The following is a 12,954-nucleotide window of genomic DNA, read 5'->3' as shown; positions in this document are numbered from 1 at the left end:
AAAAAAAAAAAAAAAAAAAAAAAAAAAAAAAAACAGAGATGATTTAAAATAATAGGTATCTGCTACTGTTTACTGTTCTTCTATTAGGAAAACTTCATAGAAGATGGAAATTTTGTGAAGAAATTTGAAGATGGTAATTTTGTGAAGAAATTTGAAGGGAGAAGAAAAGATGAGGAAGCTGGTCCATATCTCCATAATGCGGGCAAAGATATTCCGACGAACACTCGAAATTTCCAAGACGGTCCTAAATCCTAAATTAATAAAGAACTGTAAACATCATAAAACAAAAGGAAACTGGAAAGAAGAGAGGGAGGGTTAACATTATACGAATGAGAATTGACCCTTGGTTACCTGGGTATCTCTGGCGTATATCTCACCCTAGCAGAATCTACGGAGCTGGGAGCCTGGCCTGGGTATAGGGGCCCCGCAGGATCATATAAAGGACCCGTAATACACTAAAAATCATCATCAATTCCTAAAGGCAAAGCCTTGTTGAGATCTTTCCGGCCATTCACGCTCAGACCATCTTACAGACCTAGGTTTGTTCAGGTAGGTGTAGGCACGAATTTAAATAAAATTCATATTATTTTGAATATAAAAATCGCTTTTAACATACTTGGAATGTTTGAAAAGTGAGCGAGTCAACTATTCTTTTCAGTGAACTACTCACTGAGTGAGTCGGATCCACATATAAATCACTATTCAACCCCCTATACTCCTATAGGATATCAGATGACTCATTGACTTAAATCCTAAATTAATAAAGAACTGTAAACATCATAAAACAAAAGGAAACTGGAAAGAAGAGAGGGAGGGTTAACATTATACGAATGAAAATTAACCCTGGGTTACCTGGGTATCTCTGGCGTATATCTCACCCTACACTGAGAAAAAAATAGGGTGCCGGCAGCCAAATCGGGTGACTGGGTTCCGGCACCCTAATATTGAACACTATATCGGGAAGCTCGAAACTATAATATAGCATTCCAACAGCCTAAATCAGGGGAAGTAACCCGATAATAGAGTTCTTCCACCCTAAACTTGTGGCACCCTGTCACCATCTTTTTTCTCAGTGTAGCAGAATCTATACGGAGCTGGGAGCCTGGCCTGAGTATAGGGGCTCCGCAGGATCATATAAAGGCCCCGTAATACACTAAAATCATCGTCAATTCCTAAAGGCAAAGCCTTGTTGAGATCTTTCCGGCCATTCACGCTCAGACCATCTTACAGACCTAGGTTTGTTCAGGTAGGTGTAGGTACGTACCTACCTACCTACTTAGTGAATCTATTTGGGAGAAAAGAAACATGGATTCATGGATACTATCAATAATGGATCAATACTTTAGCATTAGAGTACCAAGAGCCTGGAGTAGTATTAATCTGTAGAGAGAGAGAGAGAGAGGGCCTTTGTCAGAAAGAAGCAGCTTTCATTTCAAGTTCAACATTTTGGAACAGAAAACGTCGAAAATTTGTCTCTATCTACTTACATACCTACCTAGTAGGTACTTGCGTTCTTTGTTCAATTTTAGAACAAACTCATCACGTTACCCTAACGATACCAGTAAGGATTACACCTATCCAAAATACCTAAAAGGTGTAGATTTTCATTACCAGGAATAGTAATAATCTAGGCAGATTTTCATGAGTAGAAAAGTTGACATAGTGAATCTATTTGGGAGAAAAGAAACATGGATTCATGGATACTATCAATAATGGATCAATACTTTAGCATTAGAGTACCAAGAGCCAAGAGTAGTATTAATCTGTAGAAAGAGAGAGAGAAAAAAAATGAAATGCCTTCACCAGTAATAAACTTTGGGACACATTTCAGAATCAAAGGGTTAACTTTTCTCGGACAATAAACCAGAAACCACCACGCCCCTTGCTCAAACGGACAAGATAAGGGTTAACCAGTATAAATATTCAAGCAGGTAGCATCCCCGAGATAAAGAACATAAGAAAAACACATTCAGGTGAAAAGTCTGAAAAGATTTATGCGCTCGGTGGTAATAACATTTTCCGTGACTTATCAGCAGAAGAAAACCCCGTTGAGGTTTTCTTTTTGGAAACGGGGGGTTGCCAAACTGGGGCCAAGCCCTTCCCTTAACTCCCTTGAGGCATAAATACAAGCCAGGGGGCACGACTCGACTCAGCTGGAAAATTATGCCTTTATGTTTTCGTCCAAAGTATTGCCGTTAGGAAGCATCGCAAACGCCTAAACAAATAGGTATCTGACTAAAAAATATCCAGATACCTTCCCTTCAATATGTAATTTTTTGCTCACTTCAATGTAATTTTAACACCTTAAAATGTTTTCAGATTATGTAGTGGCAGTCATAATGAACTTATGTACCTACATAATTATGCCGTGTATAACACGGCACTCAAAGTACAAAACTTTTAGAAGAAGGGGGCGTAGTACAAAGAAAGTTTAGGCACTCCTGTTTCAGAACGTGAAACATGGCTCTGAGTGGTTTAGCTTAGGTTGGTTGAAACTTGGGTAAATATTGGGTGAAGATAGGTAAAAAGGTAACATTGGAAAAGAGCTATGGGTATGCGGATATGGGGTACCTATCTATTTATAATAACTCAGCTTTTATGCGGCGCCTTCCTTGGAAATGGGAAATAGAAGCTGTGCATGTTGCAGCCAAAGGACGAACCTGTACGACATCAAGAGACGAGAAGAAGAGGCTCATTTACGCATATGTCAAGGAACTACCTAATACCTACTTTCTGTTGTCCAAAATTTGAGCTCAAACTAGAAACGAATAGCTTATCCCTAAAGGGGATTTATCTAAAAAGACTCTCGAACACGTTCTCCTTTAGGGGGATTTATCTAAAAAGGCTCTCGAACACGTTTCTCGCCTTTCCTAAAATAGGTAGGTAACTAGGTACCTACCTAGTCAAGATAACGTGATGTTCTGTAGAGTCCTAGACGGTCACTCGTCCAGATACCAACCACGCCCAATTTTGCCTCACTTCCGTAATCTGCTTGATTTATAGGTGTGGCTGCCTAATTCTAGAGCTTGTTAACGGTTGACGGAATTAACACATTCAGGTGAAAAGTCTGAAAAGATTTATGCGCTCGGTGGTAATAACATTTTCCGTGACTTATCAGCAGAAGAAAACCCCGTTCAGATTTTCTTTTTGGAAACGGGGGCTTGCCAAACTGGGGCCAAGCCCTTCCCTTAACTCCCTTGAGGCATGAATACAAGCCAGGGGGGCACGACTCGACTCAGCTGGAAAATTATGCGTTTATGTTTTCATCCAAAGTATTGCCGTTAGGAACCATCGCAAACGCCTAAACAAATAGGTATACCTGACTAAAAAATATCCAGATACCTTCCCTTCAAGACGTAATTTTTTGCTCACTTCAATGTAATTTTAAAACCTTAAGTGTCCATTTGGACCAAAAAAAATAGTTTCAGATTATGTAGTGGCAGTCATAATGCACCTACATATTATGCCGTGTATAACACGGCACTCAAAGTACAAAACTTTCAGAAGAAGGGGGCGTAGTACAAAGAAAGTTTAGGCACTCCTGTTTCAGAACATGAAACATGGCTCCGAGTGGTTTAGCTTAGGTTGGTTGAAACTTGGGTAAATATTGGGTGAAGATAGGTAAAAAGGTAACATTATAGGAATTCTTGGAACTAATCAAGGTATTTTTTGGGTGTGCACTTGAAACCACTGTACTCAATGAGTCCCTTTGTCTTTACTTTATAGGTAGTATGGTTGTGTCCAGTACCTCATGTCAGTCAACATTGATTGATATTAATATACACCATGTGAACATAATGTAGAGACTCAGTTTTACACTCCTTGAAATTCTTTGTTAATTCCATGACTCAAAAAACTAAACAAATTTTGAAATAACGGCACAAAACACAAATAAAGCTCCCGGCGTCTTTATCCTGAATAGCCTCCTTTATCACGTCTTTATGTGGCTTCACTTTTTCGGCTAGGTTCGCTAGTAGATAATCCACTGCTCATTAACCTCCTTGAAGATAACAAAAAAAAACTCTTATTTCTACACAAAATGGAAAGGATGGAAACTAAACTAAGGAAAACCCCAAAAACCTATATGGGAAAGAGATTATCTTATCTCTTAATCATTTTTACTATTTCCAATTTATTATTCTCTAATTACCTTTTGCTTATATTTTAAATAATAGAATCAGCCCATTTATTTTGATCAGTGTTCAAAATTCAAATTCCTCGATAGATTATCTTGAACTTGACCTTCGATTGCACAGGGGGTAAGTAGAATTTGCTATTTTGGTTACCAACTTTCTAAAACAAAATGGTCAAACTCTTCCCTTACCTATGACTATGAATGGATTACTCATATTCAGTTCCTGGTCGAGTCAGCTTTGTGTTTTCTCTTGTGACTCACTGAAAATTCTAGAATTTGGATTGGTGACTTGGATATTTACCCACCTAATCTAATTCCGATTTGAAATTGTAAAGTTCTCTTGTAGGTAGGTATCTAGTGTGAAAAACCTACTTAACTTAAGTGTCCATAGATAAGTAAGTGTCCTCTCTGTTTTACTCTTATTTTGTGTTTGACCATCTCTCCGTTCAAATACCTAAATACTCTATCTGTACTCTTTGTTGGGATTTCAAAGTCCCATATTGCTTTACAAAAGGCAAGCTTATTTCCTCCGACTTTTTGCTCCAGTTCATTTAAGTGACGAATAAAGGCTTGTGAACCTAACCAAGTATATTATTTGCCAATGCATAGGAATTCTTGGAACTAATCAAGGTATTTTTTGGGTGTGCACTTGAAACCACTGTACTCAATGAGTCCCTTTGTCTTTACTTTATAGAGTTTATAGGTAGTATGGTTGTGTCCAGTACCTCATGTCAGTCAACATTGGTTGATATTAATATACACCATGTGAACATAATGTAGAGACTCAGTTTTACACTCCTTGAAATTCTTTGTTAATTCCATGACTGGGTATGCGGATATGGGGTACCTATCTATTTATAATAACTCAGCTTTTATGCGGCGCCTTCCTTGGAAATGGGAAATAGAAGCTGTGTATGTTGCCGCCAAAGGACGAACCTGTACGACATCAAGAGACGAGAAGAAGAGGCTCATTTACGCATTAGTCAAGGAAACACCTAATTACCTACTTTCTGTTGTCCAAAATTTGAGCTCAAAATAGAAATGAATATCCCTAAAGGGGATTTATCTAAAAAGGCTCTCGAACACGTTTCTCGCCTTTCCTAAAATAGGTAGGTACCTACTTAGTCAGGAGAACGTGATGTTCTGTAGAGTCCTAGACGCGCGGTCACTCGTCCAGATACCAACCACGCCCAATTCTGCCTCACTTCCGTGATCTGCCTGATTTATAGGTGTGGCTGCCTGATTCTAGAGCTTGTTAACGGTTGACGGAATCATTTCAACTCCAGCAAACTCAATAGAGAAAATTACGAGGGAAAAATTTGGAGGGGATTTTGGCGTCTCCACTAATATGTAAGTATAAAAATTTGGAGGTGGTTTTGGCGTCTCCACTAATATGTAAGTATAAAAATTTGGAGGCGATTTTGGCGTCTCCACTAATATGGAAGTATAAAAATTTGGAGAGGATTTTGGCGTCTCCACTAATATGGAAGTATAAAAATTTGGAGGGGATTTTGGCGTCTCCACTAATAGGTATGTAAGTATAAAAATTTGGAGGGGATTTTGGCGTCTCCACTAATATGTAAGTATAAAAATTTGTAGAGGATTTTGGCGTCTCCACTAATATGTAAGTATAAAAATTTGGAGGGGATTTTGGTGTCTCCACTAATATGTAAGTATAAATATTTGGAGGGGATTTTGGCGTCTCCACTAATATGTAAGTATAAAAATTTGGAGGCGATTTTGGCGTCTCCACTAATATGTAAGTATAAATATTTGGAGGGGATTTTGGCGTCTCCACTAATATGTAAGTATAAAAATTTGGAGGGGATTTTGGCGTCTCCACTAATATGGAAGTATAAAAATTTGGAGGCGATTTTGGCGTCTCCACTAATATGTAAGTATAAAAATTTGGAGGCGATTTTGGCGTCTCCACTAATATGTAGATTGCTTTAATCAAAGATATATTCTATTCTATTCTCCTTGTTCTTCTGTGGTAGCCAGCCAGAATGCTGTCAAAACATAATGGGTGGCCACAGCATGAGGCATTCAAGATGAAGCAGCATTATCAGTGTAAAAAGATTATTGAAATATGGAAATTTTTTAGAAACCCTTAACAATAAATTGAAGTCCTTAACCACACAGCCAAAAGTGAATGCCTGGTGATTTTTCAGCCAACACTATAAATTTAATTTTGTCATTTTCCACCACTCTAATTTTTTCATCTGATTTTCATTTGCAATGGTGTTGAAAATTAATTCACTCTTGAGGTTACACTTCAATTTTAATGTAATATTGTAATCAATACAAATCTTTGGTGTAGTTCATTATAATATAATTTATTAGTCAAGTGAAGAAGATTAAAACACTATAAATTTAATTTTGTCATTTTCCACCACTCTAATTTTTTCATCTGATTTTCATTTGCAATGGTGTTGAAAATTAATTCACTCCTGAGGTTACACTTCAATTTTAATGTAATATTGTAATCAATATAAATTGGTGTAGTTCATTATAATTTAATTTATTATTCAAGTGAAGAAGATTAAGAAATATTTTAATTTTGAAATAAATTATTTAAAACCAGGTTCCTTGTAAGATCTGTTAGACATTGACAAAATGAAGCCAAATGTATTTGTTATAATGTAGGTACCAACATTAATTTTGTAACTAAGTGATCTTGAAACCCTTTCCTTCACTTTGAAATTTTAATAAAATTTGGTAAAAATGTTAAAAACATCTAAAAAGTTTTTTTGATGCCCATTTGACTCTGGAGGCCCCTTTTTTCTGAGTGTGACTTACATTTCTTGGAAACAACAGGTGAAAGAGCTCCTATTTCGAAAACCCTGCCACACTAAATAAGTTAATATAAAATGAGAATTAGGTACGATACCTACTTAGCCTTAATTATTATTCATTGTTTGTACTTAGTATGTACCTATTACCTAGTAAAATTTTGTATTCATCCTATGTATATCACATTTCACTTCATTTCCTTATTTATACTTTCCATTACCTCTAATAAACTTCTTCTCCCAGATCCCGACCAACTAACAAGAACTCTACCAACGACCACACATCATCAGGTGCCAACTCAATTCCTACGAGTGAAGAACGGGTCACCCTGGTGGTAGACAATACAAGATTTGTTCTAGATCCAGCCCTGTTCACAGCGGTAATTGGTCTTGAAACCAGCTCTCCTAGGGTGTAATCCAATTCAATTCGGTCCTGAAATGTAAAATAAATTTATTATTGACAAAACTAAGGGGCCAGAGCCACCCAAAGAATTAATTAATGTCTTACCGTTTTTGGGCTATACAAAGATTTGAAATTAACGTCTTGCATTTTTGTCTATATTGTATGCGTGTGGCTTGCGTTGTAATAAAGGTCGTCAAGGAACACTCCTAAAGCAAGTATCTTCCCTCTTATAAAAGGATTTTTGTAATGTCCCATTGACGCACCTTATGCACAACTACCGAATAAAGTTCTCCCCGGGCGGGAATCGAATCCGCGACCTAGCGCTTACAAGGCGAGCGCATGCTACCCTCCAATCTAACGAGGCTGGCAAAGGAGATTCTTTTTTTTTTCGTTCTTTAGCGTAAGTGTATAAGCTTCAAATCTGACTAGCCCAGGCCTAGACCATTATTTTATTTTTTTCGGGAGAAAAAGAATAATAACAAGCTGGGCCCGTCCCAGCTTGGTATTATTCTTTAATTTGATATACTTATAGGTCGACCAGGTTTGGATAAGTCCTTCCATGGGAACAGACAGACAGACGACACCGAAGCGAATACAATAGTCCGTGCCTTATACCTTTTTATTACTATTGTAATAATAAAGGAAGGACGGACTAAAGAGTAAAGAAATCCGTAATTGTTGTGTTTTCAGCTGTGAACAGCACGACCATGTATCGATTCTTCAAGTACATTGAGAACAGGGATGTGGCGAAACAGGTGATGAAAGAGAGGGGACTGAAGAAGATTAGACTCGGCATTGAGGGCTATCCCACGTACAAGGAAAAGATATATAGGTCGACCAGGTTTGGATAAGTCCTTCTATGGGAACAGACAGACAGACGACACCGAAGCGAATACAATAGTTCGTCTCTTATACCTTTTTATTACTATTGTAATAATAAAGGAAGGACGGACTAAAGAGTAAATAAATCCGTAATTGTTTTGTTTTCAGCTGTGAACAGCACGACCATGTATCGATTCTTCAAGTACATTGAGAACAGGGATGTGGCGAAACAGGTGATGAAAGAGAGGGGACTGAAGAAGATTAGACTCGGCATTGAGGGCTATCCCACGTACAAGGAAAAGGTAAATAGATAAAATGAAGAGTCGAATAAAAATTATTCTCATTAATAAAATCCCCAAGCACATACTACTCTATCAATAGTATCAATAGATTATTATGAATTTAAACTCTAAACAGTAATCCCACGTACAAGGAAAAGGTAAATAGATAAAATGAAGAGTCGAATAAAAATTATTCTCATTAATAAAATCCCCAAGCACATACTACCTACTCTATCAATAGTATCAATAGATTATTATGAATTTAAACTAAACAGTCTACACAAACTCAAGGGCTAAGAATTATTTAACACAAGTGAGGTCCAACTTTTAAATCGAATTTTGCAGTCAGCGGTAACATTCCATCGGTTGGTCCAATTTTGATGACCTTTGGAATAAATATCTATAGGAAATTCGCCTGTGTTATGCCGGTCAGGCTGTCCAAAAAACTAAACAAATTTTGAAATAACGGCACAAAACACAAATAAAGCTCCCGGCGTCTTTATCCTGAATAGCCTCCTTTATCACGTTTTTATGTGGCTTCACTTTTTCGGCTAGGTTCGCTAGTAGATAATCCACTGCTCATTAACCTCCTTGAAGATAACAAAAAAAACTCTACAAAATGGAAAGGATGGAAACTAAAAGGAAAATTCAGGCTGTCTAAAGCTATTTCCGCCACACACGTTCAAACGTTCTGTCAGACCGTCTCGTCTGAGCGTAAGTGGCCGGTAAATTTTCCGTAGAATTCAAACAGTTTTTAGTTCAATTTTAGTTTTCTATCTACTCTAATAATTTGATTGCTACTAATTTTAATGTCCTGATAATGGGACTACATGTCCTAATTCGACAGTCTAAATAAAGCACTAATTCTCCTCTCATTGATTATTCCAGGTAAAGAAGCGAGCGGGTGGTAGGTCGGACGTGATTTACAACTATGTACAGAGACCTTTCATTCATATGTCCTGGGAGAAAGAAGAAGCCAAGAGTAGACATGTGGACTTTCAGGTGAGATGTTTATTTAGTTGTTCGTTAGTTTTCTTTCTTCTTATTAGAAATACTTAAGGGACACTTTTTGCTAGGCTAAGTAATCAAGCATCAGGTAATACTGTGTTGGTATCAGGCTACACTTCCATTGGATTGGATTTCTGACAACATCGAATTTAATCTCAGAGGATACAAATTCATTACTGAGATTGGAACTCTAGTCCAATGAAAGCGCGGCCTTATGGATTCCAATAGATTCGACAAACACTGTAGTATAATTCGTGGAGATTACGAACTCAAATAAACCAAAGTCTTTTCCTTAATCGAACTTTGTCCACTCACTGACTGACTTTTTGGGTGCTATACTTGGTACAGCAGGGCCCAATTGTTCGTTCAAAAATGCTGCCCTGATATATTTTTGACTAGATCGCATAAAACTACGTACGTGAAGCACGAACTTTGCACAAGGTGACTTGTTTGATTTCCACCAAAATATCTTATGTCTCCTTGATGTACAGACTACGAAGTGAGGATACCAATTTCTTTTCAGTTTACATTTGTGTAGTTAACAGAATCGAAAAGAAATGTAAGCATCAGGTAATACTGTGTTGGTATCAGGCTACACTTCCATTGGATTGGATTTCTGACAACATCGAATTTAATCTCAGAGGATACATATTGATTACTGGGATTGGAACTCTAGTCCAATGAAAGCGCGGCCTTATGGATTCTAATAGATTCGACAAACACTGTAGTATAATTCGTGGAGATTACGAACTCAAATAAACCAAAGGCTTTCCCTTAATCGAACTTTGTCCACTCACTGACCGACTTTTTGGGTGCTATACTTGGTACAGCAGGGCCCAATTGTTCGTTCAAAAATGCTGCCCTAGAGGCATAGGTGGAAGTTGATGGTTTGGACGCAAACACACCATTGCGCTGTGCAACTGAAGGATATGTTGTGCTATTATTGTTTAAGATGGAATCAAAAAAGTCTTTAGCTTCCGAGTTGAACTCAGAGCTAGAAGAATTACTACTGACTTGAACAGGGTGGGAGAACCCATTATTCAACACAGGGGGTTTAGGATATGACAAGTAGCTAGGTGGCCCTATTGTGGGGACCAAAGGTAACCGAGGAGCATTCACAGGTAAATTATTCAATGGTAAACGAAGAATTACTACTGACTTGAACAGGGTGGGAGAACCCATTATTCAACACAGGGGGTTTAGGATATGACAAGTAGCTAGGTGGCCCTACTGTGGGGACCAAAGGTAACCGAGGAGCATTCACAGGTAAATTATTCAATGGTAAATTTTGTTTTGATTCTGTATTGTTAAGTTTCCTAGGACTAAGAGGAGGAGGTTGTGAGTGATTCATAAAGGTGGAAAGAACTTTGGGTTGACTGGATGGCAAGGGTTCAGAAGGAAAGGTAGATGAAATACTGGAGGTGGTAAACCCATTCGTGTGTGTGGGGTGTGTAGAAGAGGAAGTTAAGAAATCAAAACTGTTGGATGTGTCTTGTGATTTTCCATGGAATGAGAAAGCTTTGTGGTAATTGGACGAGGGTCTGGAAGGGGGGGATTTCAATTGAGAAGAAGAGGAGTTGCTTAGATTTGAAAAGAAATCCATGTTTTGCTTGAAACTATTGCTACTTGAGTTACTGCCACTTGCTTCTTCTTGCTTTTCTGGTTGGGGTTGAAGATTCTTGGGAACAAAATAAGGATAGAGTGGATTCTCTACACCAGCACATTGACTGGAAGTTGGCAAGACATCATCACTTGAATCCAGTCGGATCAGATCAGGTTCAGGCAGTCTAGGCTGAAAAAATATATAAAACATGCTGTGTAAAGAAAAATAAATGTTGAACATTACTTGAAGGGTAGCATAAATATTGTACTCACATAATCAAGAAAAGAAAAAAATCTATGTTGGTGAGAAATACCTAAATACAGATTTGTAATCAAAAAGAGAAGAAAAGCATAATAACTCATGTGTTAGGTACAAGCATAATAACAAGATTTATTGTTCTCCAAACAATGTTCAATGACACAAAAATAAAGTTCCATAGTTACATATTGATATTTGGTAATCTAATCTTTCAGACCTAGTGTTTTCCTGTACAAGGAGTGATAGGTACTAATTTTGGAGTGGGAATTTCTTTCAAAGTGCTGCCTAAAATATTCTACCTAGCATAAGGATTATTATTTGTACTAGTATCACTACTAGAATCAATAAGACTTGGGTCAGGTGTGTTTCTACAGATAACTGAAATCCTTCTTCCTCTTGGTACAAACAAATCTCCAAAATATGACCTTTCATTTTCAAGTACTTCATGAGTAAACTTGTATCGGGCATCATCTTTCATCACATACAATGAGCGTTGCTTCAACAGGACCAGGATCTCCTGTGTCTTGGTCTTCTCATCCACCAGCTTCATTACCGAGTCAGATAATAAACTCAACCCAGCAATGGTGTTCCCACAGAAGCGTACACTGTCTACGTGAGCTTTGATGTAACCTTTCTGCTTACCGAGTCAGATAATAAACTCAACCCAGCAATGGTGTTCCCACAGAAGCGTACACTGTCTACGTGAGCTTTGATGTAACCTTTCTGTTCTAAATCCAACACATGAACATACTGAATAGGAGTTACATTTGGTGGGAATGCTAAATTCTGTACACGGGCAATGATTTTTGTATTTTCTTCATTCCATTTGCTGCGTTCAGTTTCTCGGAAGCCATGAATGGCATCATCCCAATGATCATACTCATATCTTTGACGTTTGATGAAGGAAAAATCCTACAATGCTGCAGTGAGCACCAAAGTTGTGACATAATAACACAAAGAAATTGCATTTACATTTACATTTACAAAAGTTTGTCCTGATAACTCGACTGGTGGCGGACAGAATTCGACATACCCTGGACATCAGAGAGCGGTCAAATCAGGTGGGTAAAAGTTGAGAGAGAGCTAACCCAAAAGTCGAGAGAGAAAGATAGCCCAAAAGTCGAGAGAAAGAGCTAGCAAATTTGGTATATGGGTCGAAATCTCTGCTAGTTTAGTGAGGGTTAGGTAGCGCGCAAAAATGACTGGCAAATGACTATATTGTTCGAAATGTGTAGCTAAAGGTGCGTCTCATCTATTCGGATTTGGATTTTGGCCTTGGCTTCTGTCATTTTTTTTTCCTCTTTTGCTCAAGTCCCTTTTTTCGTTATAAGCTCCCAAACAATCACTCCAAAAGCCAAATTCCAGATGTACTTTAAAGACACACCAAAATAAGAAATTAAGTCTTCACTTGACTAAAAACACAACTTTATTGCGGTGGAAAGGAGTCAAACCAAAAGACAAAAGGGCTAGCTTTCCTCTACTTCTTCCCACAGGTGTATCCCATCGTACTGGAGATACCATCCGCCCTCGACGCTTTCCATTATACAATAACCGATGAAGACAAACAATGTCGAAATATAGCCACCCTACCAAAGAAGAAGTGAAGATTGCGAAGGCCAATGAAGTGAAAGTGAAGATTGGGTCAGTACTTG

The 12,954-nt window shown here is 37.9% G+C and overlaps 3 protein-coding genes and 1 pseudogene across 3 annotated transcripts in view; 2 read left to right on the top strand and 2 right to left on the bottom strand.

Moving 5' to 3' along the window:
- The window catches only part of LOC103509862 (low-density lipoprotein receptor-related protein 2-like), a 132,143-nt gene extending 127,794 nt beyond the window's left edge, over window positions 1–4,349 (bottom strand). Inside the window, 1 exon segment of the mRNA XM_026823962.1 lies at window positions 4,325–4,349. Within this exon segment, the coding sequence (XP_026679763.1) occupies window positions 4,325–4,349 (25 nt within the window).
- Window positions 4,019–12,954, top strand: part of LOC103509832 (BTB/POZ domain-containing protein 10) — a 56,449-nt gene continuing 47,513 nt past the window's right edge. Inside the window, exon 1 of the mRNA XM_017444347.2 lies at window positions 4,019–4,259. The gene's annotated coding sequence lies outside the window, so the exon portion shown is untranslated. The remainder of the gene's footprint in view (window positions 4,260–12,954) is intronic.
- LOC113467655 (BTB/POZ domain-containing protein 10-like) overlaps window positions 8,308–12,954 on the top strand; it is a 43,735-nt gene continuing 39,088 nt past the window's right edge. The window contains exons 1-2 of the mRNA XM_026823953.1: window positions 8,308–8,454; window positions 9,322–9,435. Of these exons, the coding sequence (XP_026679754.1) occupies window positions 8,338–8,454; window positions 9,322–9,435 (231 nt within the window). The 5' untranslated portion in view covers window positions 8,308–8,337. The remainder of the gene's footprint in view (window positions 8,455–9,321; window positions 9,436–12,954) is intronic.
- LOC103509852 lies at window positions 11,280–12,199 on the bottom strand (annotated as a pseudogene).

This window comes from Diaphorina citri, unplaced genomic scaffold (genome assembly GCF_000475195.1).
Source record: "Diaphorina citri unplaced genomic scaffold, Diaci psyllid genome assembly version 1.1 scaffold24, whole genome shotgun sequence".
In the NCBI taxonomy this organism is placed as follows: domain Eukaryota; kingdom Metazoa; phylum Arthropoda; class Insecta; order Hemiptera; family Psyllidae; genus Diaphorina; species Diaphorina citri.
This window is presented reverse-complemented; position numbering and strand designations above follow the sequence as displayed.